This window comes from Pieris brassicae, chromosome 5, assembly GCF_905147105.1.
Source record: "Pieris brassicae chromosome 5, ilPieBrab1.1, whole genome shotgun sequence".
In the NCBI taxonomy this organism is placed as follows: domain Eukaryota; kingdom Metazoa; phylum Arthropoda; class Insecta; order Lepidoptera; family Pieridae; genus Pieris; species Pieris brassicae.
The window spans coordinates 19915485-19940976 of record NC_059669.1 but is presented as its reverse complement, the minus strand read 5'-3'; the positions used below and the strand labels follow the sequence as shown (position 1 = coordinate 19940976).

Below are 25492 nucleotides of genomic sequence, written 5' to 3'. Positions count from 1 at the left end.
TAATTATGATTACAATAAATTGTTTAATTTATCTAAAGCAAAAAACATAATAAAGCTGTGCAAACAATTCTGAAAATTTAATGTCGATTTCAAAAATTCCACGATACAAAACATTATACTAATTTAATATTAAAACGTTATTAAATCAAGTAGGTGACTGCCAGGGAATTGGATTTATGTACATTTGCGAAACAGTTCCTCTCATACCTGCAAAAATAATAATGGCTGCAAAATGCTTCGAATACAAATGAAAGACAATTTGCTAAACTGTCAATCAAATCTTTTTCTCATATCTATGGACGGAACAACTCAATTTATGCCATACACAAGTAAAAAAGTTATAAACTACCCGTTTTGATTTTTAACGACTTCTAAAAAGTTTTTATATGGCGTAAAATTTTATGTTTTTGTATTTCCCGACTACTGGCAATATTGTAGTACCACAATAGTAAGTTATGGAAATCACGAACTGGAAGCAAAAAGCACAAAACAGAACCTGCTGGAGGTTTTTGCCCGACCATAGCGAGGCTGTAGCGCGCCTAGCGATTATGATTTTAGAACATTTTGTAGTCTATTTAAGCATTGTCTATCAACAAGTACTGTTGGAACCAAATTTAGATGAAACACTGAAGCCTACGAAGTGAAACTATTAGGTATCGCATACTTAGTTCTCCCTGGTTAAGTGGAACCGGCAAAGGTTTGTTCTTGCTGGTACGTAGCCAATCTCTGTAAGCTCTTTCGCCTTGTACACGCCGTCGCTGCTCCTCAATGGACGCCCGGGCGGCTCGACGCTCTGCTTTAGTTTTCATTGCTAAAATTGTTTGCAGTTTAGACTAATCGTTTTAACTTTAGTCGTATACCAAAGGCTCATCACATAAAAATAGAGTACGCCAAGATGTCGACAGATGTTCGCGAACAAACTAAATATTTTTTTATGTACTACTTATGTAGGCTGTACAGAAACCATGACTACCGCTGTCGTAACATTGAGCCGTCGTAGGTATTGTAATCTTTTATCACTTCAAAATTTGTGCTGGTCTATTCTAAAGAAAATCAGTGGTACACTCCGATATAAACCTTGTACGAACACACGTTTCTACTTACATTTCATTTCTTCTTCCTTTCTCCTTACCCATGAAGCAAATTTCTCCTCCTTATCACGCTGGCGCCGATTGCGTTCTTCTTCAACGCGTTCGCTTTCACGAAACTTACGCATTATCGTCTCGGCCTTTTGTCGCTCAACTTGTATCCGCTTCCGTTCTAACCATTTTTTATATGACTCTTCGCGTTGTTCAAGCGTTGTAGTCGGTGCTGATTGATTCTTTAATTTTTCGAGACGTAATTTCTCTCGCTTCTGTATGTCAAGGTGGTACATTTAATCCCTTATTCGTAATTAAAATACGGCTTTTTAAGACAGACGCCAAGTTACGTATTTTAGTTCAAACGGGTGTAACAAGTATGGTTTAGTTTTTCTAAGACCATTGAATATAAAAAAAACGTTGATTTCGCTTAAGTATGAGACTACTGATAATACTTTTAATTATGATATAAAATTACGTCCCCAGAATTTATTTTTACACTTCCGGAATTATATAACCGAGGCTCTACAAAGTTATCAGACTAGTGATATAGTTCATGGGGTTTACGGATAAATAATAAAAACTGTATAACCATAATTTAAGCAATCTTACCTCCTGCTCTTTTCGTTCGACCCACTGCCTGAACGCTTCCTGCTTCTTCTTTTCATTTTGCTCCCGTTCCTCCTTAGCTGTAGTAGTAGTCGATAAAGACACAACTGACAACCTAAAAGTATCAGCTCCATCCCCATCTCTGTACGTACGTTCGTATCTTGGCGATTCCTCCTCTATATCTTTCCCAATATCTTGTGTAAGCCGACATGACTTTCTTTTAATACTGCTAGAGGATGTACTCGACAGCCGCCCCGTCAAAAACGGAGTAGAGTTGCTCCTATATGAGCTATGAGGGTGCGGAGTGACGTCATCAACGCAGGATGAATCCGTCTGCAGTGACGTCACAGAATGACATGCCTCTACCGTCTCGATGTAAATAGCCGGATTTATGTAACGCGTTTTACTACGTTTGGATGCTACGGACTCTGAATCGCTGTGGTACTGAATGTTCTCACCAGCTCCGTCAAAGACATGGTTCGAATTCTTCGGAGATAAATCGTAGCTGGACTTGTGTCTGGCGCTATCACCAAAATCACCCTTTTCGATGTCACTCGCCATTATTCATTATATTAGGTAAAAATAACTATGTAAAATATTCCACTTTCCAAAAATATAGCGACTTGTCAAGATAATTGACTGTCAAACGAATTATTTTCGAATTTCAATCCTTTGCCAGCCAGGTGGATTTGGAACTTAGATATTTATTCGTCTTTTATTGTACAATATTAAAACGCGTATCAAGATTTACGTATTCTCCCTTCAATATTTAGAGCAGTTTCAGCAAAAAAAAAATTGCTAAAGTATCCATTCTATTTAGCGAAACCAAAAAAAAAACTCAGTTGTTTGCTTGTTTTAAATTAGACATCAATTATTATGATAATCGTATAAAAACGAAAACATAGATGAACAGGCGCCATCTAGTTATTAAAAGTAAAAATAGCGTGAAATGCATTTATTCAATTAAAATCTTAACTATGGAACATGAGTTTTATAAAAATTGAATTATTAGACAATGCACAAATGAAACATATTTTACATCTGATAATACAATTTTATTATAATTTACAACGAACAAACGCGTAATTAATATTGGGCACCTGAAATTGTATACCAACCTAGTGGCAAAGTTCAGAAAATTTGCAAACATTTTGCAAACGTTTCGATAAACGGTCCTAAAATATTAAAGTTACACTAATATTACATAAACAATGGGGTTTTTTTTACAATATTTATCATGTTATAACGTTTAATACTTAAATATTGTATGATGTATCGACTATAACTAAGCAAATTGTTGTTATATACAATTGCCGGTAAAGTAGGGCATACGTTTATAATTCGTAATAGTCAGTCCTCTCTTGGAAATTTTAGATTTGGTCTATAACTACGAATCCACGACCCGTAGTGGTTACGAATCGTATTTAAATCGAAAGAACATGGTAATCAGTCGTTAAAAATGTCGATATACACCTTTTTTGAGTTATGATATGATAAATATCGTGTGTATACCGTATTGTACAGCTTACGTCGAAACTACTTTGTAAGATGGCTATGGATTTGCATGATAAGCAACAATCTTATTTTCAATCCACTAGAGGCGGAAATATAGATGATTAAAAACTGGTATTAGATAATTTAAGTAATCTAAATTTGTGTCTATATAGTATATGCAACCTTAAAAAGGCGGTTTTTTCCTAATTATGTATTGAAGTTACATTAATCAAACTATGTATATATCGTGGTCAAATAGAAAGACACTCTCAGATTTTTGGCGCAAAACAAATTGCATCGAGAAAGTATCGAGTCGAACTCGAATAACCACTCGTTCCAATACTCGAATTTGAGAAATGTATGACAGCATTACTAATATTCGTCAAATTTAATTTTGACAGATCAGATAATAAGCTAAGTGTTTTGTGCATAAAAATATCTAAGAGATGAACGGATATTTTAATACAAAGATCTAGTGAATAAAAAACAAGATAGATTATTTATACGGTAGCCATGTATTGAGATTATTCTAATATAATGTTTCGGCATTCGACGAACGCGGCTTTTTGATTTTTTCCAGGTTTTTGATGACAATGTCGTGTAACGAGCAGTATCGATTGCGAATCTCGCACATCACCAGCCACAATGAGATGTATTCTTTTTCATCTAATTCCTGGAAAACAATTCTTATTATATTGACACATAAAATTACATACGAACATAAATTCGGACATTACTTTTGATGGAAGCATTCTCAGATGTCTAGTACGTTTTACATATAAAAACAAAATTACTGGAATATTGAACCACTAAAACCAAAATACAGGTTACTGTATTTATTCACTGATTCACTTAGTAAAATTTAATAAAATTTATAAATACTATGTACTTTGTATATAGTAAATTTACATACATCTGGGTGATGCCTATATAAGCTCTGCTAGGATTTCATACAAATCATTTAAAGCTACAATACTTTCATACAAATTAGTTTAAGCTATCAACTATGAGATTAATATTTTTCTGATAACTCATATATCAATTGGATAGTGGATTACATATTTATTAACAAAATTTTATTTTTATAATAGTATACAAATTTTAATAAATCTTTCTATACAGATCATTTCTCAACCATTTATGTCGCAAAAAGGAAAAAAAATAAAATTATAATTAAGTTTTATAACACTACACTATAATTATTTATTCCTTTAATAAACAAATCTTTTGCACCTATATGTAGTTAGTATATATTATTTTTCAATAAACTGCAACACTTTTAAAACAAACTCGACCCCCAGCTTGAGAAATGATTCTCTAGCAAATATAGTTCAAATAGAATATATGATATGGATTCAAAGCAGCTTTCTTGCTAATTTACCTATGTTAAAAATGTTTTTACTTTAGCACTTGTATTTGAATGAATTTAGATTATAATGAAATAAGGAACATGTCTCGTCATCACAGCTACAACCTAATGCATTGATGATGTGAAGTCATAACAAAATATATATTTAATTTACAAAATGGACAAAGTAACTTACTTTAACAGCTCTTCTATAATCCTCAATATGTGGATATTTAGCAACTTTTGACACAATTTTTGCTCTCGAAATGAAGTATCTTGAGATTTGATCAAAAAATGCTGCAGCTTCTGATTCAACGGACTGAACCTCAGCCAATGTATCTTCTTGTATTGAGACACCAAAATTGTTGCCATCCTCTATTTTAGGAATCATGAATGAAATCCACATTTTTAGCTGGAAAATTAAATGATTAAATTAACTTAACTAAAGAAAACAGTTTTTCAAAGGATTGAAGCTAGTATGTATTATTATAAACTTATAATTATTTTACATAATTTTAAAAAGTGTTTTCTTTAAATGTGTAAAAGTTATGTTAATAAACACTGTGTAACTTAACTACAGTAATCAATCACTTCCACAACCAAGAAACAATATTGTTTATTAACAAAAGGTCCTAATGTTTTTTCCCCTGCTAGGATAGTATTTGATTTAGACTGATATACAGAGAAAGTTTATATAATCAATATACCTACATTACATGTAATTCTTCACTAAAAAAATATTTATTCATACACATAAAGCTAAAAAAAATTATGTGAATAGATGATTTTATTGAAGTATTTGTTTGGTGACCTCAGTAAAGGAAATTGCCTTAATATATATCAATAAGAAATGTTCTATCCATCACAAAGGTGAATAATAATTCTGCCTTTGATAATGAACATACATTTAAATTACTCAAAAAGGCTTTAGTTTTATTTTAAATATGTTACAAGATGAATGAATACTAATAAGTATGAGTACAATCCTTCCAATAACTATATGAAGTAACATATTTTACCTTATATAGTAAGAGTAGGTATTGTTTATTACTCATATACTAATACTAACCAGATTAGAATCCTCAATAAGCTCTCTAATGTGAGGTTTGACAAGGTGAATAAGGTCACTAAGAGGTTTATTACATGGGACACTTCCATTTGGCAGAGCATACACCCGTGTGCCTTCTAACGTTGTATTGCTTGACACCTCGGATGAGTCGAGTCTAGCTCTTTTAGCATTTGGTTCATTGACTGCTTGTATTGGTGGTGGAACTGGAATGTTTAAATCCTGAAATTGTGAATTGATTTTTATAAAATTGTTAAAGATATATCAACAAAACAATAATTGTTTTAGATTCGATCTTATCTTGTCTAAAAGCAAATTATAAGCAAATGTTCAAACTTTTCAGTTATTTTGTGTAGGTTTACTTCCTCTATTTTGGGAAAATGTACCTTATCAAAATTATGTCTTGTCTATAATGTTATTCACACATTAATACTATTAAGTTTTAGGAAGAAATTTATTTACCTGATGGACATCTGCTAATTCTCTATTCTGGAAGTTAGGTGTTTCTAAAAGCTCATTCAGCTTTACTATCTTTTCTGGAAAGCCTTTAATAATAAGGTGCTCTGCCTTTTGTTTAAGTGAATCTTTGTAATCCTGAACCTGAAAATTTTATAGCATTACAAAGCTAATACATCATTGACTTAACTTCTATTTTTTTCCGGTCAACGCCAATTTTTAACATAATATAATGTTAAAAGGCTTTGTTATACGTAGGCATGCCATCGCGATCATCCCATGGCCGCACTAGAGGTTAGGTCGTAACTGCACGAATGCACATAGCTAGTGAAATACAACTTTTTGAACGAAAATTCAATGTATTATAACGCTATTTTCCTTAAAGTAGCTATTAGAGACGTTCGGTTTACATCTAGTAAAAATGTACATTAAAATTCGTAGAATTAAGTCATGAAATAGGATTTTGTAATATAATAAACAGATTACCTTTTTTGCCACGTCGGTCATGGTGTTAAAATTTAAATTCAACTGAATATCACACTATCCCCTTTAATAGTACACCAAAATTGCAAATTGACTTCAACTAAGTTACAAATACTCATGTAGCAAATAGCACAATTCATGAAACAAATTTGTCGCGAAGCGATGAACGATGCTTAATTTGAATGAGTGATCCGTGAACTATAAAATGTGAATGCAGCAGAATAATAAGAAAAAACACGGATCTTAGAATGAAATACGTACGTTCAGTAATCACAACCAATGACCATATCACTCGTCGACGGTCGATGATGTTGATAAGTCAAAAGTGACAACCACAGTGACAACTAAACCAAAGTAGTTGTAGTTAAATAATTAGAAAATGAATCTATTTATACTAAATAAATAATTAAATTTATTACCACTTGATTAATGACATGATTTGATTCCATCTTACTTATTGAGAGAAGTCTTAGAAAGCGTCCGTGTATATTTCCTGAGTATGAACTGATAGGATTAAGAATATTTTTGTTACTTTAAAATTTCTGGAATGTCATTTTAATTGACAATATTTAGTCGTCACAGATAAAAAAGAAAACTACATGTTATAATAACTGCTCAGCGAGCACAGACAACATAATATTCATATTTAATTACTTTTAGTTAAGTATTTGTAAATTTTTTTTTACAATTATTTCATTGAATTATAAACATTAAATCTTAAGGCCAAATAGAGAGCTTAAGGCTGGATGTCGAAAACATTTTTTACTTACGGGAGTCAGACTGAGCGTTAAACTTAACTTTACGATTAATAAACTTTATTTCTTAGAATAAAAAATCCTGATTGATATTTTACGGATAACAAAAGCAAGTACAAATTAAAACAATAACTTAAACATATTAACCATATAAAATAATAAAAGCAAGAGATATGTCTTTTCCTTTTCGTTCTTCGTTCTTTTTATACTAGATAGTTTTCCCACTAATCAAATAAATGTTTTTGGACGCTTATTTAACTATTTTTAATATCTATCTTTCGCATTAGATTAACCCTTAATAACCTAGAGTTTCAATTTTGATACCAATCTTTTAAGTTTTATATTACAAGCGTAAAACATTTTTATAGAATAAAAAGCAAATGAAGAACAAGCTCAACAATGGAATGTTTAGCTTGAGTTTCACTCAAGAAATGTATACCTTCACTTGTATTCTAGAAAGCAGTCTGAAATACTATTTACGTACGAACCAATTTTGAAATTTTATCCCCGACAAAAAAGGTCCATGTCAAAAAGGTTGCGGCAAAGAAAATTCAAAATCAGATCACGGTAAAAAATCACCGGTAAAGGGGTGGATCTTTCTCCTACTTCTCTCGTGAGCTTCCGTCTTCGCTTTTAGGCAATTGACTTCCATCCCATCACGGCGCAAACCGGAGGTCCAAATCTCGCATGACGTCCTTGTTCTATTTGGGAAAAATCTCCCGGCCAAGCTACGCTCCCAACAGCCCGAGATGAGCTGTAAAGGTTAACAGCGAAATTTTATTTAAAAAAAATAATTTTCACTTTTACCAGATTTTAATAAACTCTTACAACAGAAGAGAATGTCAAGAATGGAACGAGTTTTATATGGTCCCCGTAGTCGTATTCACTCTTTCTAGATTTTTATTTTCCAATGGTTATGGTTATTAATTATTATCGTTCTGTGTTAAGACTCATCACTGAACTGACTTCACTTCACTAGTCTCTCCGTTACATAGATAAAATAGAATGTACATACATACTGTATACATGTAAAGACAACTTAAAGAACTACCAAACCATTTTTACTTCGCAGCTCGGCATAATTTTCAGCCCTGAAGACGAGTGTAGACTAGATAGTTAACTTATAATTTTAGAGAAAGTGCGCCTCATGCGGAATCTAGTATTATAAAATTATTATTCTAAATAACCTAACTTGTTTATTTTTGTTAATACCAGACTACTGTATCTATAATATAATTACTTACTTTTTTCAACAAAGCGAAGTTGTTATTAGTTTCTAAATATAATTTAGGATAAGAATTAATACAATGAACTCATTTAAATTCAACTTCAATGGAACTAATGAAGCTGTCGACGTTAAAGGTTATAAATGTTATTGTATTATTTAATTTAAATAATCAGCAGTCACTATCGTTTTCCATTATTGAATATTTTAGTAAAATATAATTGAGCCTAATCTAAGTAATGGTCTTATTTCACCTAATTTAACCCAATCATTTTAGAAAATACCGAAATTGAATGGTTGCAATGTGAACGGGTTGAGCTCACCAACCAACACAATAATTTAGAAACTATAGCAAAACAAGCAAAAATGTTTATGTGTGGTGATGTGGAGATAGGTCATGTTTTTACAAACCAGTTGTCTATTGAAATTGGTCAAAGCAAAAAAAATGTTGTGGAGTTGGCAGAAAAAGAACACAGTGATTTAATAACTGGAAAGTATGAAGGTGGTGTATTATTTTTTTTTTATTTAACTTTAACATTAATGATAATGCACATGTATAAATTCATTATTTTTAAGGTTTTGCAAACATAAGATTTTATTATAATTTTCAGGTGGGTTAAAAATTTGGGAATGCACTTATGACCTTATTGAGTTTTTAGAGAATAATGATATTAACCTGGAAAGTAAACAAACATTAGATTTAGGATGTGGGACAGGTATTCTGGGCATATATTCCTACCTCAAAAATGCCACAGTCACCTTTCAAGACTATGTAAGTATTAAGTTAAGTAATGAGCAGAAAGTGAGAGAAATTACAATATGTGTAATAAGTATTTCTATGTTCATTAATTATATGTATATTTTTTCAGAACAAAGAAGTATTGGAAAATATAACAATACCAAATGTATTACTTAACATTGAAGATGAAAATTCAAGAGAGTCTGAAATCCAAAAATGTAATTTTTTTTGTGGTGATTGGAAGGCATTTAATGATTTTTTGTCTAATGATGAGAAATATGATGTAATACTTACATCTGAGACAATATATAATCTAAATAACTATGATAAGCTTATCAATCTATTTGAACAAAGATTAAGTAATAATGGTGTTATTTATGTAGCAGCTAAAACATATTATTTTGGTGTTGGTGGTGGAACAAGACAATTTGAAAAGGTAATAGAAAACTCGGCAACATTAACTTCAGAAATTGTATGGAAAACAACATGTGGAATACAAAGAGAGATAATTAAAATATATAAAATTTAAATTGATTATTTTGATTGTGTTAATAATAAAACATCAATTGAAACATTAGGTCTCTATAAAAAATGGAAGACAATATTTTTATTCTTACACTTATACAGTTACACACCTCCTTATGGTATCTATTGAGTAAAAGAGGTCTGTAAGTATCTAAAACAATGATAAATTATTCATAAATATTTAAGGTGAAAGTCTTTCATAAACCCAGCCATCTTCTCCTTCATGCAAAATCTTGTTATCAGGCACTTCATCATTTTTTGGCTTTCTAAATTTAATTCTATCATGAAGGCGATCTCTTTGGCCTTGCCAAAACTCAACAGCTCTTGGACGTATTATGTATCCACCCCTATAATAAATAAAAGGAAAGTTATTTATATATTTTCATGTTCCTATCAACAAATGTGTTCATCAAGCCAACATAACTGTAAAAATTTCACTTTTTATACTGAAAATATTAAACATTCACTCATGTAGCATATTAAATATATAAATACAAACTTACCAAAACTCTGGTTTTGGAACTTCTTTATTAGGAATCATATATTTTGCCTCCAGTAAACCTTCTCTCTCACAAAGAATATCTCTTGACTCAATGGGAGTACTCTGATAGCTAGTACAGGCTGCAATCTGACTAGGCACAGGCCGTGAGTGAAAATATGTTGTTGATTCCTCTTCAGACAACTTTTCAACATAGCCTTCAATTCTCACAGATCTATTAAGAACTTCCCAATAAAATGTTGCAGCTACATTTGGATTTTCCTCCTAAAAAGGAATTGAAATATAATCTTATGCATTATATAGTTATGTATTTCAATTAGTATTTTATTTACCATTTCCTTAGCTTTTCTACTTCCATAATTTGTAAAAAATTTGAAACCATCCTTGCCATATCCTTTGCACAACACAAACCTTGCTGATGGGAAGCTACGTCTAAGTATATACAAATAATATGTTAATAAAGAACACCATACATATAAACAAGCACTTTCAATAAAACATACTTAGTCGCAGTTGCTAAACACATTGCATTTGGTTCTAGAATTTCTTTTCTAGTACATGCTTCCTCAAACCATGCTTTAAACTGTCCAAATGGCTCCTTAGATACTAAATGCTTTTCCAAAAATGTTTCATCTTTATCCTTGTATCTTATTCTCATACCTAAACAATTATGCTTTAAGTAAAAGTTATAAAAAAATATAAAAAGTTCAGGGAGGCAAAGTAAATTATATTTTTTTACTAACCTCCAATATCAATACTCATTTTCCTCAAGTTTTTAGTTTTGCTCAGACAACAAATAGATCTATAGACACCCATTCAGTGTACACTATCTACAAAAAGATAAGATAAACATTTTAAGACTAATTAGATTCTGTAATGAGCTCTTAAAATTTTAAATTGAAAGATTTTTCACAATAAATATACTGAAAATGTTAAAAATCCAGTACCCTTATTTATATATTATCATAAATTATACAGAAGAATAATAAATAGCAAGGTAGCAACATAGTAAGTAATAGTAGCTAATGTTAAAGAATTAATCTAATAATTGAACTTTAGTAAATCCTAAATAGTGTATACATACTTTATTGTAGCGCAATCTTTCTACTTTCTATCGTGTCTCCTTGTCGGTTTTAATTATTAGCTATTGCACAATATTTTATACATGATTAAGAATTTATTGTAAATATGAACAACTTGAGTGTCTAAAGATTAAAGTGTAATGTTAATAGTGTTCTACTGTTCTGTGAGTGTGCATATATTTATTATTTTGTAACAACTTTAAGTATTCTATGAGAGTGCAGACTGCAGAGTAGGTTTAAATGATTTGTGAATGATGAATGCATATAAATGACGTACTCTATGGTTGAATGTGTGTTTAATGGCATTTGGCAAGCCCATTTTCTAATCAATAAGAAATGACAGATGATATTTAACAAATATTATCTTTCAAGACGACTGTCAAGTTCTCCAAGAAACTGAAGAAAAATATTCGGAATTTACTTACTACTGATGACTTTGAATTTATTTCATTTATATTAAACACTAAAAAAAGTAAACAGCCCTTGTTAAGTGTTGTAGAAATAGTTATTGTAGTAGTAATCATGGAGTCCGAATCGGAAGTAATTAAAGAAAAAATTCATACCGATCCCATTCTAAACGATCCACGATACATAACCTTATTAAGTGTGATTTTGCTAGTAGTAACTTTAGGTAAGATATTAATAATTATGGATTAGAGTCTATTAAAAAGATTTTTTTACACAGTATTAATATAATATAATTTGTTGAACTTCCTTTATGTAGTCTTTTTATTTGAACATGTGGCACTTACAGTATTTTGGTGGTGCTTTTCGAGACGTCGGGCGCTGCGAACCTCTGTCTTACTTACTGGACTCTCAGATGTTGGCAAAACCCTTTTATTTGTAAGACTTGTTTATTCACAATACAGACAAACATTTACTTCAATGAAAGCAAATGTTGAAGAGTACATCACATCTAATGTAAGTATAAGGTTTGGACACAAACTTACCTAACATAATGTAATTTCTGCTATATGTATGATACTTTCAGGTAAAAATTATCATTATTCAATAATTTATCAAAAGTAAGCAGAAAAAATGGCAATAATAACCCCATATTTTTTTTAATTATATTCAGCTACCTATTCTTAACTTTAAAAAATACATGCATATAATGTTATTTTACACCCTAAGAATAAAACTCTTTAAGGTTTAATGGCTTTGAATGTCAATAAAGAATTTTTTACTGTTATATTATAGAATACATTGAGATTAGTTGATCTCCCTGGACAAGAGCGACTAAGAAATAAATTCTTTGATCAATTCAAGAACAGTGCAAAGGCTATTGTATATGTAGTTGATTCTGTCACAATTCAAAAGGAAATTAGAGATGTTGCAGAGTAAGTAAATCTTTTGGATAATATTTACCAATACAACATGTAAATTTTAAATACTATGCCTGTTATTTATAAAAATCAGTTGATTTGCACTGTTTTAACTAAAGTACATGTGTGGACTTGTCTGTATGCTTGTTGTATTGTTTAATAACCTCAATGGGCCATCTATCCATTTGTCAATGTAACATCAAGAACAATAAACTATGAGGACTATAACTGGGATTAGACCTATTATAAACTAAGTAAAATAAAGACACTGTATTAACAAAAAAAAATACAGTGTAAACTCCATGTAACAGCCCTTGTTTTATCGACAAACTCCCTAAGGCATTGAAATCAATTGGCTTTGGTTGGTTTAGCTTGTCTTCCATACAATGCTAAACTTTTCACACCTTTACACCCACTCTCAATAACAACAACAATTGAGTAATAAAGCACTTTTTAAGTTGCTAAAATTAGTAAAAACTCCACAGCTGTGTACATTCTTTAGTGGCTTTATATCGCTAGCCCGAAATAAACTTGATTGTTGGTATTATCTATACAAGCTTTCTAAGAAGTTTGTATGCCATGTTGACCATGACTAATAAGTAGGAGTCATGTCATCAATACGTTTTTCTTCTCTCAATTTAACGACAACTCTCTATATCTCACTAAAATGCACAATCCCTTCAATGTTGTTATATAGAGTTTACACTGTAAATAAATTTTATAGAGTTTCATTGTTAATTTACAGAAACTTATTAAAAAAAATTACACAGCAACATTTAAACATCCATTTGCATTGACTTATTACTGTTATATTACATAAAAAAACCAAGAGAAGTGAAGAGAATAAAGAGTAATGAATGACATATAGCAATATAATAATTTATAAGAAAATCTTTTTTTTTTCTTGCAGATACCTTTATACAATATTAGTGGATCCAGTAATACAGAGCAACTGCCCTCCTTTACTAATTTTATGCAACAAACAAGATCAGCCAATGGCTAAAGGCAGTCAAGTTATCCGGAGCCTGCTCGAAAAGGAAATGTAAATATTATTATAAAGTATAACTAATATTCCAGCTTTGAGACAAAATTTCTTTCACAAATTAAGACCTAGATATATTACCTAGCCAATTTTCGAAAAAACAAAAATCTTAGCCAAGGGTTAAAAATAATTTATTAAACCAGAAGCGACTGTGGTTTTTGGCATCAGATTTCTCTATTGATTGTTTTAATGATGCTTTTAGATTTTGATTATAAAGCAACGCATTTCATTCGCAATGTTTTCCTATACCGTATGACCGATTATTAATTGTGCGTATTGTCCGATTCATGCCTGTGCACCAATGGACTTTTCCATTGCAACGCACGACCTTAAGGTTGAAAAGCGTACACACAAACCACTAGGCAACAGTGTTGGCCTAAGAAAAATAATGTCTGATCTTTAATAATTATACTAAAATTTATTTTCCCAGAAACTTAGTACGCGTTACGAAATCAAGCCAACTCCAAGCGACAGATTCATCTCAATCAAGCAACACGTACCTCGGCAAACTGGGCAAAGATTTTGAGTTTTCTCACTTAAGCTGTGCAGTTGAACTTATAGAATGTTCAGCCAACACTGGGGATGATGACAATCCCACAGACGTCAAACCTCTTCAAGATTGGATCTCAAATCTGTAGAAATAATTCTTTTTATATCTTTCTACGCTTCAAGACTTATTAGGCTATAATATTTACCTTGTGAAAATTTGCATTTATAACTATTTTTGCAATTATAATATATTTTTTATAAAATGCATCTTGTTATTTACCTGTTTATTTGTGTCACGCTAAACCAAGAAGATTTTATATTTACTTTCGTATTTCGAAGGGATTTTTCTTTCAAACAATTCATCTGAATCAGTTTCCCAGTACATTTAATAATAATCAGAAAAATATAGTAGTCCGTCTAAGCGCGGAAAATGAGTCCACAGTGCACAGAGCACATGATTACAAGTTGAAAGGATTCTGTTATAGGCTTACTTAGATATATAGATTAGGCTAAACCTCAAACAACATTTAGCGATTGAGTCTCATATTTTAGTGACGGAAATAGTAATTGGCATTTAAAAAAGACCTGGGGGCTTAGTCAAGATGCCTTAACAGAAGTGTATATAGATAGATAAAAAAATATTCAGTGAGTTTTGTGAAATAAATAACAACTTTATATATTTTTTTCTGATATTAAATAAAAGAAAATAACACTCATAATAATTCTTTAAAACAGCATGTTTCAACCTGATCCTAACATTTCCGATAAACTGAAACCTTTAAGGCGGTTGTGAATACTCCGCCGGTTTAATACAATAAAGCTTAACACTATTCATAGAATAACTAAAGGATACAAAATTACAAAGATAAATACGTATGAGTACGGAGTCGATTTCGATATGAAGATTGTGCTTGTTTTTGTAAATTAAAAAATTGTTATGCTTAATGTATTGACAATGTTTCGATCTAAATATGTATATTATTTTTATACAAATCAATAATGCATAAAACCAATATATTTCTGAATCTGTCATAAAACATTTAAAAACAATTGTAAAAGTATTTCTTTACAACTTTAAATCGATAGTTCTAAAAAGGGTTTCGGTATTCCAGGTGAAGTTTGACCCTACATTATCACAATGATAAAAATATAATTATGGCGGCATGATTCTGCATATTTTTGAGTTCAATGCAAATACGAATTGTTACGTTTGCATATTCATATTTCGTCTATTGATAGTTTTGATTTATGGATTCTCAATATAATGATAAAAAGGGTTAATATAAGGGGGGAAATTAATAAAGAATTTAGTCTTTTGTATTGATGTATTGGGTGCAAGGTGCATTAATGCATATTCATGATTTAGATCATTAACTTTAAAAAATGTACTCTCGATTAATCGGCAACTTGTCCGTTGCGTTTTATTTCGTACTTCATTTATTTCTATTAAAGTTCGTAAGTATTGTTGACTCATGAAAATTTAAATTTAGATACAAAAAATTATGTTTCTTTTTTGAACGAAGATTGGCATGTGAAGATAAACTTTGTAGCTTAAGGAAAACCTACGGGCGTTTACAGGTTCAGGGAGGTATTGACGTCATAAGGCAGCAGGTGAATATCCTGTTCATAATTCCCACGTAAAAGGCTTACGTAGTAGCCTCCCACGGTCATCTAATTCATCGGTCCATTTCATTCACGCGATTACAATAGCCTATGGTGCATTGAATGAGTACAATGAGTGTCAGTGTCATACTCCGCAAGATTTCAGTGCCATTGGTTTTGTTAACTAGATTTTTTAAATTTATTCTAGTATGCTTGCGTGAGAATCCTTCTAAAAGCTTTGTAAGTTATTTGTAGCCGGTATAATTAAACATGTGTTATGTATATTCAAAAAAGTCCTATTTTCTCTTATTTCTCAATAAATTTTATTTTGACAAAATTTTGTATGCCTTGAAAAAATTATGTAAATAATTATATAACGTTGCAATTACTGATAACTTGTACCTTTTTTGGTCTAGTATATATTATATATGAGATATATCCGCCTTGTCTATACTACTATAATGTGTAGCATTTGTGTGAATGATTTGAACAAATAATTAAACATGACAAGTTAAATTTTGTGCCTTTTGTATTCTTTTTCCTTCAAAGATTTGTGTGTTTTGTTTTCCTATCCACTATGTTATTCGATATATGTATTTTAAATCTTCGGGGTTTATTAACTAGCAAAAAATTTGATTTTCTATTCTATACTTTATAATAAATTAACCTAATTACAAGTTGTCTCTAATAAAACAATCCTGTATAACTACGTTTTGTTTGGCTTTACGTACGAAAACTTATTATTCAACTCTGTTTTTAAAACATTAACAATTTTTGTATTGAAAATCTTATCAGCTGGATCGATCAAAAGTCATATTATATATGGCAATGAACATAAATATATGGTTCATTTGTTTGGAACCGATAGTGGGACTGTGTGTGGTCGGTTACGTGAATTTCATTATTTATCAACAAATGAAAACGTATTACTTCTGATATGGAACATGCAATCCCAAATATATTTATTATTCATTCAATAATTCGCTGTGGTTTTATTTTACACTTTTATCGCGTTATACAACTACAAAGCGATTTATATTTTTGAAATAAACAAATTAAATGTTTAAGTTTCAAGTCGTGCAATTGTTTGATTACTATATTTATTACCTTAATCTCAAAATAACTTTATTCATATATGTAAATAAGTACACTTAAGAGCGTCAACAGAAAAGATGTTTAATTGATTCTAAATGAACATTTACTACAAGTCAAGGGCGTAGAGCGGGAAAGGACTGGCAAGAAACTCTCCGCCACTCTTTTTAATCGCCAAGTTTTGCGTCAAACAAATTGTTTAAACTGGAGCAAATCAATGCCAAGGATTAGGATCATTTAAATATTCGTCAAATTTATAAAAAGCTTTAGTGATAAATTTACGTCTAACGAACCTTTTTAATTTATTCAGTGATATTTCTCTCATTTTGAAAACATTTAACTGTGTATAAATAGGTAACAAATTACATTCTACCCAAGCATTAATAATAGATTCAAATTAGTTATTTCTTTAAAGTCAGAATATAAGTCCTGATTAGCCCGAAACAATATGCTATGTTTACGTGGAAGTGGACCCGAGATATCCAAAATATGTGCGGTAAGACCTGGGCAGTTGTATTTTTTTAAATTTAATGTAAATAAACTTATTGCTAGTGCAGTGAGAAATCGGATAATAAATTAAGATATTTTAGGTATGAATTTTCCAGAGGCTCGTTAAGGGTGCGCAATTAAACCATTATTTCGAATTAAGCGTGGCGGTCTGAAGCAAGTCAGTGCTGTGAGTGCGGCCTCAGGGCCTTTGTCGGCGCGCGAGTGCCTTGTTGACATTTTGTAGGGCAAATCTTCATTCCGTAGCCAGCGCGGCTCCTTTCATCTCAACCACCTATTATCATTTATTTGATGGATGCTACATGTGCTTAATAAATTGCTTGTAAGCAGGTAAATAAAAATAATTCCGACTTGATGTGTTAAACGCAATGAGAGCCCGAGGGGTTTTTATTTGTAATTCTGCTTTACCAAAATAATTAACGACGCTCGATCGAAGCGAAAGCCATTATAAGTTTCTATTTTTAAATGTCGTATAAAACTATTAAATTATTATAGAGGAACTTGAAATGCTAAATAAGAATGTTACCTCGAAACCTGGACAAGAAATTATTTACAACACTTCACTTGGATTTACGGGCTTGGTACTTTTATAAACACGCCTACTCTTGACCTCGAAATGGTATTAACAAGTACTTATTGGTGGAGTTGTGAAGGTTCGGCTTCCCATCTTTTTTTGCTTTTGCTCTTGCAATACAAGTTTTTACATACACACTAATTACACGTTTTACAGGATTTAAGATATCTGAAGATATCGGATAGATACACATAAACGCAATTCCTATATCAGAACTAGAATTAAGTGATGTTCAGCAATTAGTCACTCAACAAAACGACACACTGTTTCCTATATAAACGGAATTATTACAGAGTTCAAATATTTTCACATTTATATTAAGGTATTATTTAATTAATTAGTGATATTATTTTGTTATATGTAAGTTCAAGATAGTGAAAATAATATCCTCTATTATTTAAAGCATCCTGTTGACCGAGGAACAATACGCTTCATATAATAAATGCTATATGGTCGAACTTTACTCCGAAGCAAAAGCACGCGAAAATCTTGCGTTTAAAATATAAAGTTTCAAACTAAATTACGCTGACACGTAGTACCATAAACATCATACTGTCATAAATATTCAAAACGTTCGTATGCATAAATTATTTGATTTTTATTAATTGAACTGCCAAGCAATCAAATCGCAATAAGAAAGCCGATGGAACATCTGCTCACATTTATTAATATCAACAATAAAACATTTGAGACACGCTCTTGTGAATCAATACTTGCATCATATGAATTATTTATATACTTTATTGTTGGTTTATCGCCTGTATCAGAGGCTGTCTCTTAATAATATGAGGATCAGTTTTGACAAATAACTGGTCAGCGGCAGGCGTAAGTAAGTTTTTCAGCGCCGGGTGCAGACTTTCTTGGCGTCTCAGTAAATTCTTATAGTTATGTAATTATTGAAGTTTTTCAACAAATCACCACACCTACTTTGTTGGATCTTTGTTTGTTTTAATTATATAGTTTATTATTTTACGTTCTTGGTAGGACTTGTGCGTTTATGTCAGGTAATGTGACTAACAATTACAGGGTGCAAAAAATTCTTGGTTTCCAAATAATTAGATCCGGTGGTGGATCCACAAATGTCCTTCACTAGCCTCGATCCCTGGCGAATTCTTTGTAGTTCTTCAACTATCCCATTACTTTTAAATCCTCCTTTCCTTGGTTATATATTACATTATTAATTCCTTATTTTCCTTGGTCTGCCTCCTGCTATAGCGACCTTTATGATATAGCGACAACTGAGTCTTAGTTTTTAGTACTGTGGTCTTCAGTATAGGCTCCAAGTGTCCTGTCCAGTTCAGTCTCTGAGTTTTGAAGAATCTGACTATATTTCCATGGTATGATGCATGACATGGTTTCCATTATATATGTAACCAGTTCATGTTACCACTATTTACCGATTGAACAACTATTATCAACGTAAAAATATATCAAACAAGAAATATAAAGAATAACAAATGATCGCCACTCAATCGATAAACATATATCGTTTATAACAGCAAATAAACTAGCAGATATGAACTGTTTTTGAATAACGCGCTTTATCAGTTTAATATACCTTTCACATCATGATATTTGAGACGAGACATTTATAAATTATCAGGCATTTTTCATTTCATTCTAGTATTCAAATGATGTAAATAGTTTTATAGATAAACGAGGACGATCGGGTAATCGATCTAGGGAAATTTGCAATTTCAAAGTATTCTTCGATAGCAAAACTAAAATATGATTTGGCTTTTTTTTAAAATAAATCCGTAGCCCCTTATCAATTCGACGTGTTACTTTAATTGAAATTATTTCTTTGTGACATGTTTCGCTGCCTAGAATCAGAATCTTTGAGTATTATGATTTAAATAATCATTTTTAATTGTGTTAAATAATGCTTTAGATTATATCTTACGCATTTATAACATTTTACGTATTATTTTAATTACGTGCCAACAATGGGCACTCAAGCTCAAGCACTTCAATATTGTTATATAAGACATGGTTCTAGCTTTCAAATGTCTGAATTATATGAATAGTATTAAAATAATACCCATTACTCAAAGACAGTAACAAAGACAGCAGATATTGACATACTAGAAATGTTGTTGTCATTTTGACGTATAGTCAATGAGTTATGCAAAACTGTATAATCTATAGGTCCTTTAAATGGGGATGGGGATCTATGGATTGTCAAGATGAAGTTCTAAAACAAAAAAAGTTTGGTGGGTAAAATGAAAACTCATGGAAATATTAGAGCGAGTCGTAGTGTGTATTCGTCTTTCTGATAACAGTTAGATATTAATCTGATGATTAACTAATGGATATTCAGAGGGTATCCTCATGATCATTTGTCAATAATAGGCAAGTAGGTGATCAAGTAGCTGAGCGACGTCGACTTTTATGGGTTTAGGCAAGCCGGTTTCCTGTTGTATTTTTTCCTTCACCGTTCGAGCAAATGTTAAATGCGCAGCCGAGGAACGAACCATTGGGATGAGAGTTGCACGGTCAAGCCACTAGAGCAACACTCCTCGTAACTATTTATATATATTTATACATGTATTTGACAAGTAAAAGTATTCTTTTATTTATCACAGGTAATGAAAATAATTTACCAACTCTTTATTCAATTCAATGCAAGATAACTTTTCATTATACGCCGCATTGTGATGTCTGCAAGACTTAAACACTTTAATTATGAGCTCTTTAAGGAGCTTGTTTAATTTGCTTTGATAAGGATATGTAAAGTTTTAAAATATTGACCGATTGCATCTGCTTGAGCTGTCAATTTATGTAATTAATTGTGCCACAGATTTATTTCTTTATTAGAGCTAGTATACGACCTCCTGAATCTGGTGTCTATGTGGTCTGTAGTACATTGATGGGCTGGGGTATCGGGTTCGATCGGAGCGCAGTAAAAATAGATTCGTAATTTATTCTCCACAATTCGGTTTAGTTTCTATGTCTATTATACATAGATTAAACACTGTTAGATTAAATATATTTCGGAATATATAGAATCGCAAACCAAAGATATTTGTGCGTAATGATAAATAATAATAATTCGGAATAAAAGCTTTGACATTTTTGTAAAAAGTAATTGAAGTTGAACAAATTTGCGAGGCTCTTATTTATCATTTGTTTGTTTTATATAAATATACATATTTTATAGATATATAAACTCCTACAATCCACGGGTAAAACTGACGTTAAATAAAATTATTTTGGTACAGATAAGACTAAATTTGGCCTCGTATAATCCAAAAGGGGCTCTCTGAGACGTAGACATATATATGTACTATGGAGGTAATATAAGTTTTCAATACCACCAAACTTTTTCTCATTATAACTATTAAGAGTCTTTTTTCAATATTGTTATTAATTTGCCTGTAGTTTAAATATTATTTTGATATCAAACATCAAATATATATGTTAAAACGGAGACCAACAAACAATTACATTTGTGAAAATGACACGAGTGCTGTCGAAATCATACGAATCAGGCTGCTAGCTCGATCCAAGCAACTTCCTCGTATTATCGCGCTTTTTGTATCGAAGAAATCGCATGCGTCCAACACTATGTGTGTTATACAAAATATAATGTAAATATAAACAGTATGTAGATAGCTATAAAAATATATAAACTCCTTACTGTGTATATACATATATAAAATGGGCTGAAAAGTTTGTAGGCTGACATTAGAATATAATATAATAATAATAGAAAACATTTTTTGACAGAATTTGATTTGATCATTCAATATATTTGCCGAGAGCGATACAACGATTATAGCGGTCATACAATGTTTCGATACCATTTTTATAGTAAGATGTACAAAATACGCTTCAGTTTCGTCGATTACCTCTTCATCAGCGTAAAATTTTTGTCCAAAGGCCATTCTCTTGAGGTCTGAGAACAGGAAAACGTTGGGGTCCTAATCTGGAGACTACGGTGGTTGCGGGCAATTCGAAGGCCAATTCATGGAATTTCGCCAGCGTTTCATTGATTTATGACACGGTGCATTGTCTCGATCAAACAGCACTTTCTTATTCTTCAAATGGGGCCGTTTTTCCACGATTTTGTCTTTCAAACAAGATTTGAGGAATACTGAAACAGGAAGCAACAACTTCAAAACTTTTTATGCGTTGATCGTTGTCATTGGCTCGTAATTCGATGCCGCGATCTTGAATTTATGTGTCATTTTTTATGTTTGATTTAACATTTAACAAAAACGACTCTGATAGATTGTGGTATGTCCTGAAAGTATTTTAATTAATGCCATATCCGCCACAAACATTTCAATGTTAATTTATCGACTGTTTTGATGTGCACTATTTTTTAACGTTGTGACTCTTGTTTGTATGTTATTTGAATAAAGATAAAATATATTTATAAAATATCAGTGGCATACAACCCTTTTAGGCCTGAGCCTTAGATTTGTTTCATGATCATTGGTTTAAATGTTCAATCTAATAGGCAAGTAGGTGAAAGACTTTTTGGGTCTAAGGCAAGCCGTTTTTCTCACAATATTTCCCTTCACCGTTCGAGCGAATGTTAAATGCTTACATAGAAAGAAAGTCCATTGTTGCAGAGCCGGGGATCACCCATGAGATTTTACTTAACATTATTGTCAGTTATGCAGTTTGACGGGAAGTTTTTGATAATGGTTTATAACGCCACAGACTATAATTTTTACAAAAAGAAAATGTGATATTAATACGTCCACAGAAACTTTCAATTATAATAATTTAAAAGTAAGATCTATGGTCCATGTTTAAATTCTATCTCATCTTTGGATTACAAATTAAGCAAACTTAAAAAGGATGACAGGCAATAAAAATAATAATTCATTCGGATGCATCGCTACCGGAGGCAGGAAACAAGCGCGTGCTGACGAAAACCACTTGCATTATTCAATACGCAATTGTCAATAAATTATTGCTCACATGGCGTCTCTCCCCACATACTAATGACGACACGCGGCACGCCACTTTTTGCACCTACACCTTCCATTCAAGCTTTCATTGATACAGAAAGAAATACCAGCGATCATTCTGCGACTTTTTGTTAACAGACGTGACTGTTGAAGGCAAGACTCAGAAGTGTCTTTTAAGGATTGATAGCGAATTCCAATTTTATAGGTTTTGCCACAATAAAGTTTTTTAACACTTAGCAATTAAAGAGTCCACTTTGTGTAGGTGAATATATACAATCAAATCTATGACATCATTTCATCGCTACATTATGTTAAAATTTATAAAAATGACATTAAATTAAACATGTGCTAGAATTACGTTACAGTAATAAGTCCGTTTTATATTTTGGAATACTTTTTTTCATCATGTTAAGATAGTTTTATTGAAATAAAACCTAAACGTAACAAACAAATAACCTGTATTTACAATTTTCTTAACCTACAGACTAATAATAAAAATAAAAAAAAATTGAAAAAGTTTGATACTTGTGTCGGTGTACCTTTAGCGCTGGCTGCATTTCTCTGTATTGTGATACTTATTTGTTGAGCGAGGAAAGCACCAGCTCTGGAGTCCCCAGTACTATCTACCAGGCGCCAACTTAAATCTTTAATTACCGCCTGTGCACTTGAACCCCATGGCCCAAGAGTCTCTACTGCAAAGGGAACAAAATTTGAGGAAAGACTCTTTATTTATTTATTTACACTTCGTTACCTTAACCATAAGTTTAAAAAACGTGATTCATAAGTTATTAGGCAACGTGCAGCCTTATCGCTAAGAAGTGATCTCTTCCAGGCAACCCTAGTATGCAAAAATAACATAAACTCAATATCAGAAGTGCATAAATAATTAACAAAAAATCATAAAATTATAAGTTTAATATCAAGATACTCTAAAAATAAACAATATAATCAGCTATAAAATATATTCTCAAAATTGTGCAAGAATGGAGTTTATAATACTTATTAAGCAAAATTGTTATTATCGTGCAAATCAAAACTCTCGTAAAATTTGCCATAAATATTTGCAAATAACCAATAATAATTACAAATTTTATAACCCAATAGCATCGTTAAGATACGGACAAGAACGCAGTAGAAATGCCAAAGGTAAAAAAGAAAATTTAAAAACTTTATAGTGTATAAGATGTTTCAAGATACCTTGATCTGTATTAGCTAATAGTAAACCGAGCTTTTATTTCGGTCATATAAAACGGTACTCTATGCCTATTTTCTAAGCATGGCATAGTGTAAAGTGTAAAGTACGGCCCAAAAGTATTTAATCCGGCCCTAAGAGGGTCCAGGGAGGGCAGTATGTGGCTCGTTATAATTTCGCTTTGACAGTCGAGAATAAAAAGTAGATTCCATTTGAATTGTTTGTATAATATTATAATTAAAAGCTTTAACAACAATTCATTTTTTTTCATTCAATTCATAATCGTGGCCTTCCTCTAGAATTTTTAAACTTTGTGGCCCGCCATTAAAAATGTTTGCCCACCACTGGCATAGACATACATACATAGACATACCTCTTGCTTTATCCAATCCATAACATAATACACTCGGGGATCAAAGGTGCTTATGACTCTATAAAAACTGCCCGAATCGAACGTAACGTATACGTAAAGTTATGAATTTATTGTAATAATAAATACTTAAGAAGTTCCATTTACGAAGATTTAGTTAAACCTACCATTTATTATGCACATCTATAATAATAACTTTATGTTGCTAAATCCCTTCAGCATATAGATTAGATCGGACATGTTAGTTACGAAATTTACCCGCGAAGTTATGAAATTTTAAAGCAAAACATAGTTAACTTACTTCGTTTATGAATTCCAGGCTTTAGTCCTGTTTTATAGGTAACAATATACATTGCCCTCCGGTGTCTCGCTCCTATATCAAGTGGATTAAATTTTTATATTTAAACGGCGAATCTTACATACAGCAATTACGTCTACACTACGACTGCGTATTTATTTTTACTGTTGTATTAACAAAGCATTTTCAAAAGCAGTTTTCAAGACAAAACGGTAAAACTGGTAACAGGGAGTCTTTGGCACGGGCAAAAAGCAGTTGGCGGACGTCGCGGCTCCTCTGAAAGGCTCATTAAGTCATGTTATTATTCAGCTGGGGACGCCATCTTGTTTTAAGTCCAATTTACAGGTTGTATGTGACAGATGAGCGAAACGCGCATGCGCTGACGTTCGCATGTCATTATGCTCTTTTGTAAAGCTTGAGTACAATTTACAATATGGTATGTCTTTTTTTTAAGTACATATTAAAATGGTGGAGATTTTTTAAATTGTATATAAGTACTCATAACAATCAAATATACAGTGTTTACAATTTTATCAACCTACATAGAAATAATAAAAATTATATTATATAGATGGAACAAACTGAGAAAATGCGCCAATAGAACACCAATAGAACAAAACCTAAAAGGTCAAAAGGTTATTGAACTGGATAAGATGTCCTTCCATAATTATGTCCAAATATATGATGTATGAGTACATACAAACCTCTTCAAAACC

General features: G+C 31.5%; 5 protein-coding genes across 7 annotated transcripts; 2 read left to right on the top strand and 3 right to left on the bottom strand.

Moving 5' to 3' along the window:
- Positions 1-6: 6 nt before the first annotated feature.
- Positions 7-2345, bottom strand: LOC123710265 (vicilin-like seed storage protein At2g18540). The gene is made up of 4 exons (XM_045662062.1): positions 1692-2345; positions 1105-1354; positions 665-811; positions 7-207 (listed from the first exon to the last, which is right to left on the bottom strand). Exons 1-4 carry the CDS (start codon positions 2247-2249, stop codon positions 146-148), a joined length of 1017 nt encoding a protein of 338 aa, XP_045518018.1. The 5' UTR covers positions 2250-2345; the 3' UTR covers positions 7-145.
- A 1331-nt stretch (positions 2346-3676) lies between these two features.
- LOC123710164 (proteasome activator complex subunit 3) lies at positions 3677-7094 on the bottom strand. Of its 3 annotated transcripts, none has more exons than XM_045661910.1 (5): positions 6955-7094; positions 6059-6196; positions 5600-5818; positions 4727-4942; positions 3677-3855 (listed from the first exon to the last, which is right to left on the bottom strand). In XM_045661910.1, the coding sequence occupies exons 1-5, from the start codon at positions 6982-6984 to the stop codon at positions 3712-3714; spliced, it is 747 nt and encodes a 248-aa protein (XP_045517866.1). In that variant the 5' UTR covers positions 6985-7094; the 3' UTR covers positions 3677-3711. The 3 variants fall into 3 exon arrangements, with proteins under 3 accessions (XP_045517866.1, XP_045517868.1, XP_045517867.1); XM_045661912.1 differs by lacking the exon at positions 6955-7094 and adding an exon at positions 6539-6741 and having other exon boundaries at positions 6059-6190; XM_045661911.1 differs by lacking the exon at positions 6955-7094 and adding an exon at positions 6539-6739.
- A 1216-nt stretch (positions 7095-8310) lies between these two features.
- LOC123709751 (histidine protein methyltransferase 1 homolog) lies at positions 8311-9788 on the top strand. The gene is made up of 4 exons (XM_045661283.1): positions 8311-8652; positions 8793-9017; positions 9127-9287; positions 9385-9788. Exons 1-4 carry the CDS (start codon positions 8598-8600, stop codon positions 9781-9783), a joined length of 840 nt encoding a protein of 279 aa, XP_045517239.1. The 5' UTR covers positions 8311-8597; the 3' UTR covers positions 9784-9788.
- Positions 9789-9820: 32 nt separating this feature from the next.
- Positions 9821-11565, bottom strand: LOC123709754 (pyridoxine/pyridoxamine 5'-phosphate oxidase-like). The gene is made up of 6 exons (XM_045661285.1): positions 11363-11565; positions 11022-11108; positions 10782-10938; positions 10611-10710; positions 10283-10542; positions 9821-10126 (listed from the first exon to the last, which is right to left on the bottom strand). Exons 2-6 carry the CDS (start codon positions 11092-11094, stop codon positions 9961-9963), a joined length of 756 nt encoding a protein of 251 aa, XP_045517241.1. The 5' UTR covers positions 11095-11108; positions 11363-11565; the 3' UTR covers positions 9821-9960.
- A 151-nt stretch (positions 11566-11716) lies between these two features.
- On the top strand, positions 11717-14470 carry LOC123709752 (signal recognition particle receptor subunit beta). Its single transcript, XM_045661284.1, has 5 exons — positions 11717-11991; positions 12115-12281; positions 12561-12700; positions 13596-13727; positions 14158-14470. The coding sequence occupies exons 1-5, from the start codon at positions 11883-11885 to the stop codon at positions 14363-14365; spliced, it is 756 nt and encodes a 251-aa protein (XP_045517240.1). The 5' UTR covers positions 11717-11882; the 3' UTR covers positions 14366-14470.
- The last annotated feature ends 11022 nt before the right edge of the window (positions 14471-25492 follow it).

Excerpts from the sequence above, each read along its gene's own strand:
- LOC123710265 (XM_045662062.1), bottom strand. The coding sequence starts at position 2,249 with ATGGCGAGTGACATCGAAAAGGGTGATTTTGGTGATAGCGCCAGACAC. Across the intron at positions 812-1,104 it reads AAAGGAAGAAGAAATGAAAT|CAATGAAAACTAAAGCAGAG; the intron begins GTAAGTAGAAAC and ends AAACAATTTTAG. Across the intron at positions 208-664 it reads ACTTAACCAGGGAGAACTAA|GTATGAGAGGAACTGTTTCG; the intron begins GTATGCGATACC and ends TTATTTTTGCAG.
- LOC123710164 (XM_045661910.1), bottom strand. The coding sequence starts at position 6,984 with ATGGAATCAAATCATGTCATTAATCAAGTG. Across the intron at positions 5,819-6,058 it reads AATTAGCAGATGTCCATCAG|GATTTAAACATTCCAGTTCC; the intron begins GTAAATAAATTT and ends TCACAATTTCAG. Across the intron at positions 3,856-4,726 it reads ATTATAGAAGAGCTGTTAAA|GAATTAGATGAAAAAGAATA; the intron begins GTAAGTTACTTT and ends ATTGTTTTCCAG.
- LOC123709751 (XM_045661283.1), top strand. The coding sequence starts at position 8,598 with ATGAACTCATTTAAATTCAACTTCAATGGAACTAATGAAGCTGTCGAC. Across the intron at positions 9,018-9,126 it reads AATAACTGGAAAGTATGAAG|GTGGGTTAAAAATTTGGGAA; the intron begins GTGGTGTATTAT and ends TATAATTTTCAG. Across the intron at positions 9,288-9,384 it reads CAGTCACCTTTCAAGACTAT|AACAAAGAAGTATTGGAAAA; the intron begins GTAAGTATTAAG and ends ATATTTTTTCAG.
- LOC123709754 (XM_045661285.1), bottom strand. The coding sequence starts at position 11,094 with ATGGGTGTCTATAGATCTATTTGTTGTCTGAGCAAAACTAAAAACTTG. Across the intron at positions 10,711-10,781 it reads TGTTTAGCAACTGCGACTAA|ACGTAGCTTCCCATCAGCAA; the intron begins GTATGTTTTATT and ends GTATATACTTAG. Across the intron at positions 10,543-10,610 it reads GTAGAAAAGCTAAGGAAATG|GAGGAAAATCCAAATGTAGC; the intron begins GTAAATAAAATA and ends ATTCCTTTTTAG.
- LOC123709752 (XM_045661284.1), top strand. The coding sequence starts at position 11,883 with ATGGAGTCCGAATCGGAAGTAATTAAAGAAAAAATTCATACCGATCCC. Across the intron at positions 12,282-12,560 it reads AAGAGTACATCACATCTAAT|AATACATTGAGATTAGTTGA; the intron begins GTAAGTATAAGG and ends GTTATATTATAG. Across the intron at positions 13,728-14,157 it reads AGCCTGCTCGAAAAGGAAAT|AAACTTAGTACGCGTTACGA; the intron begins GTAAATATTATT and ends TTATTTTCCCAG.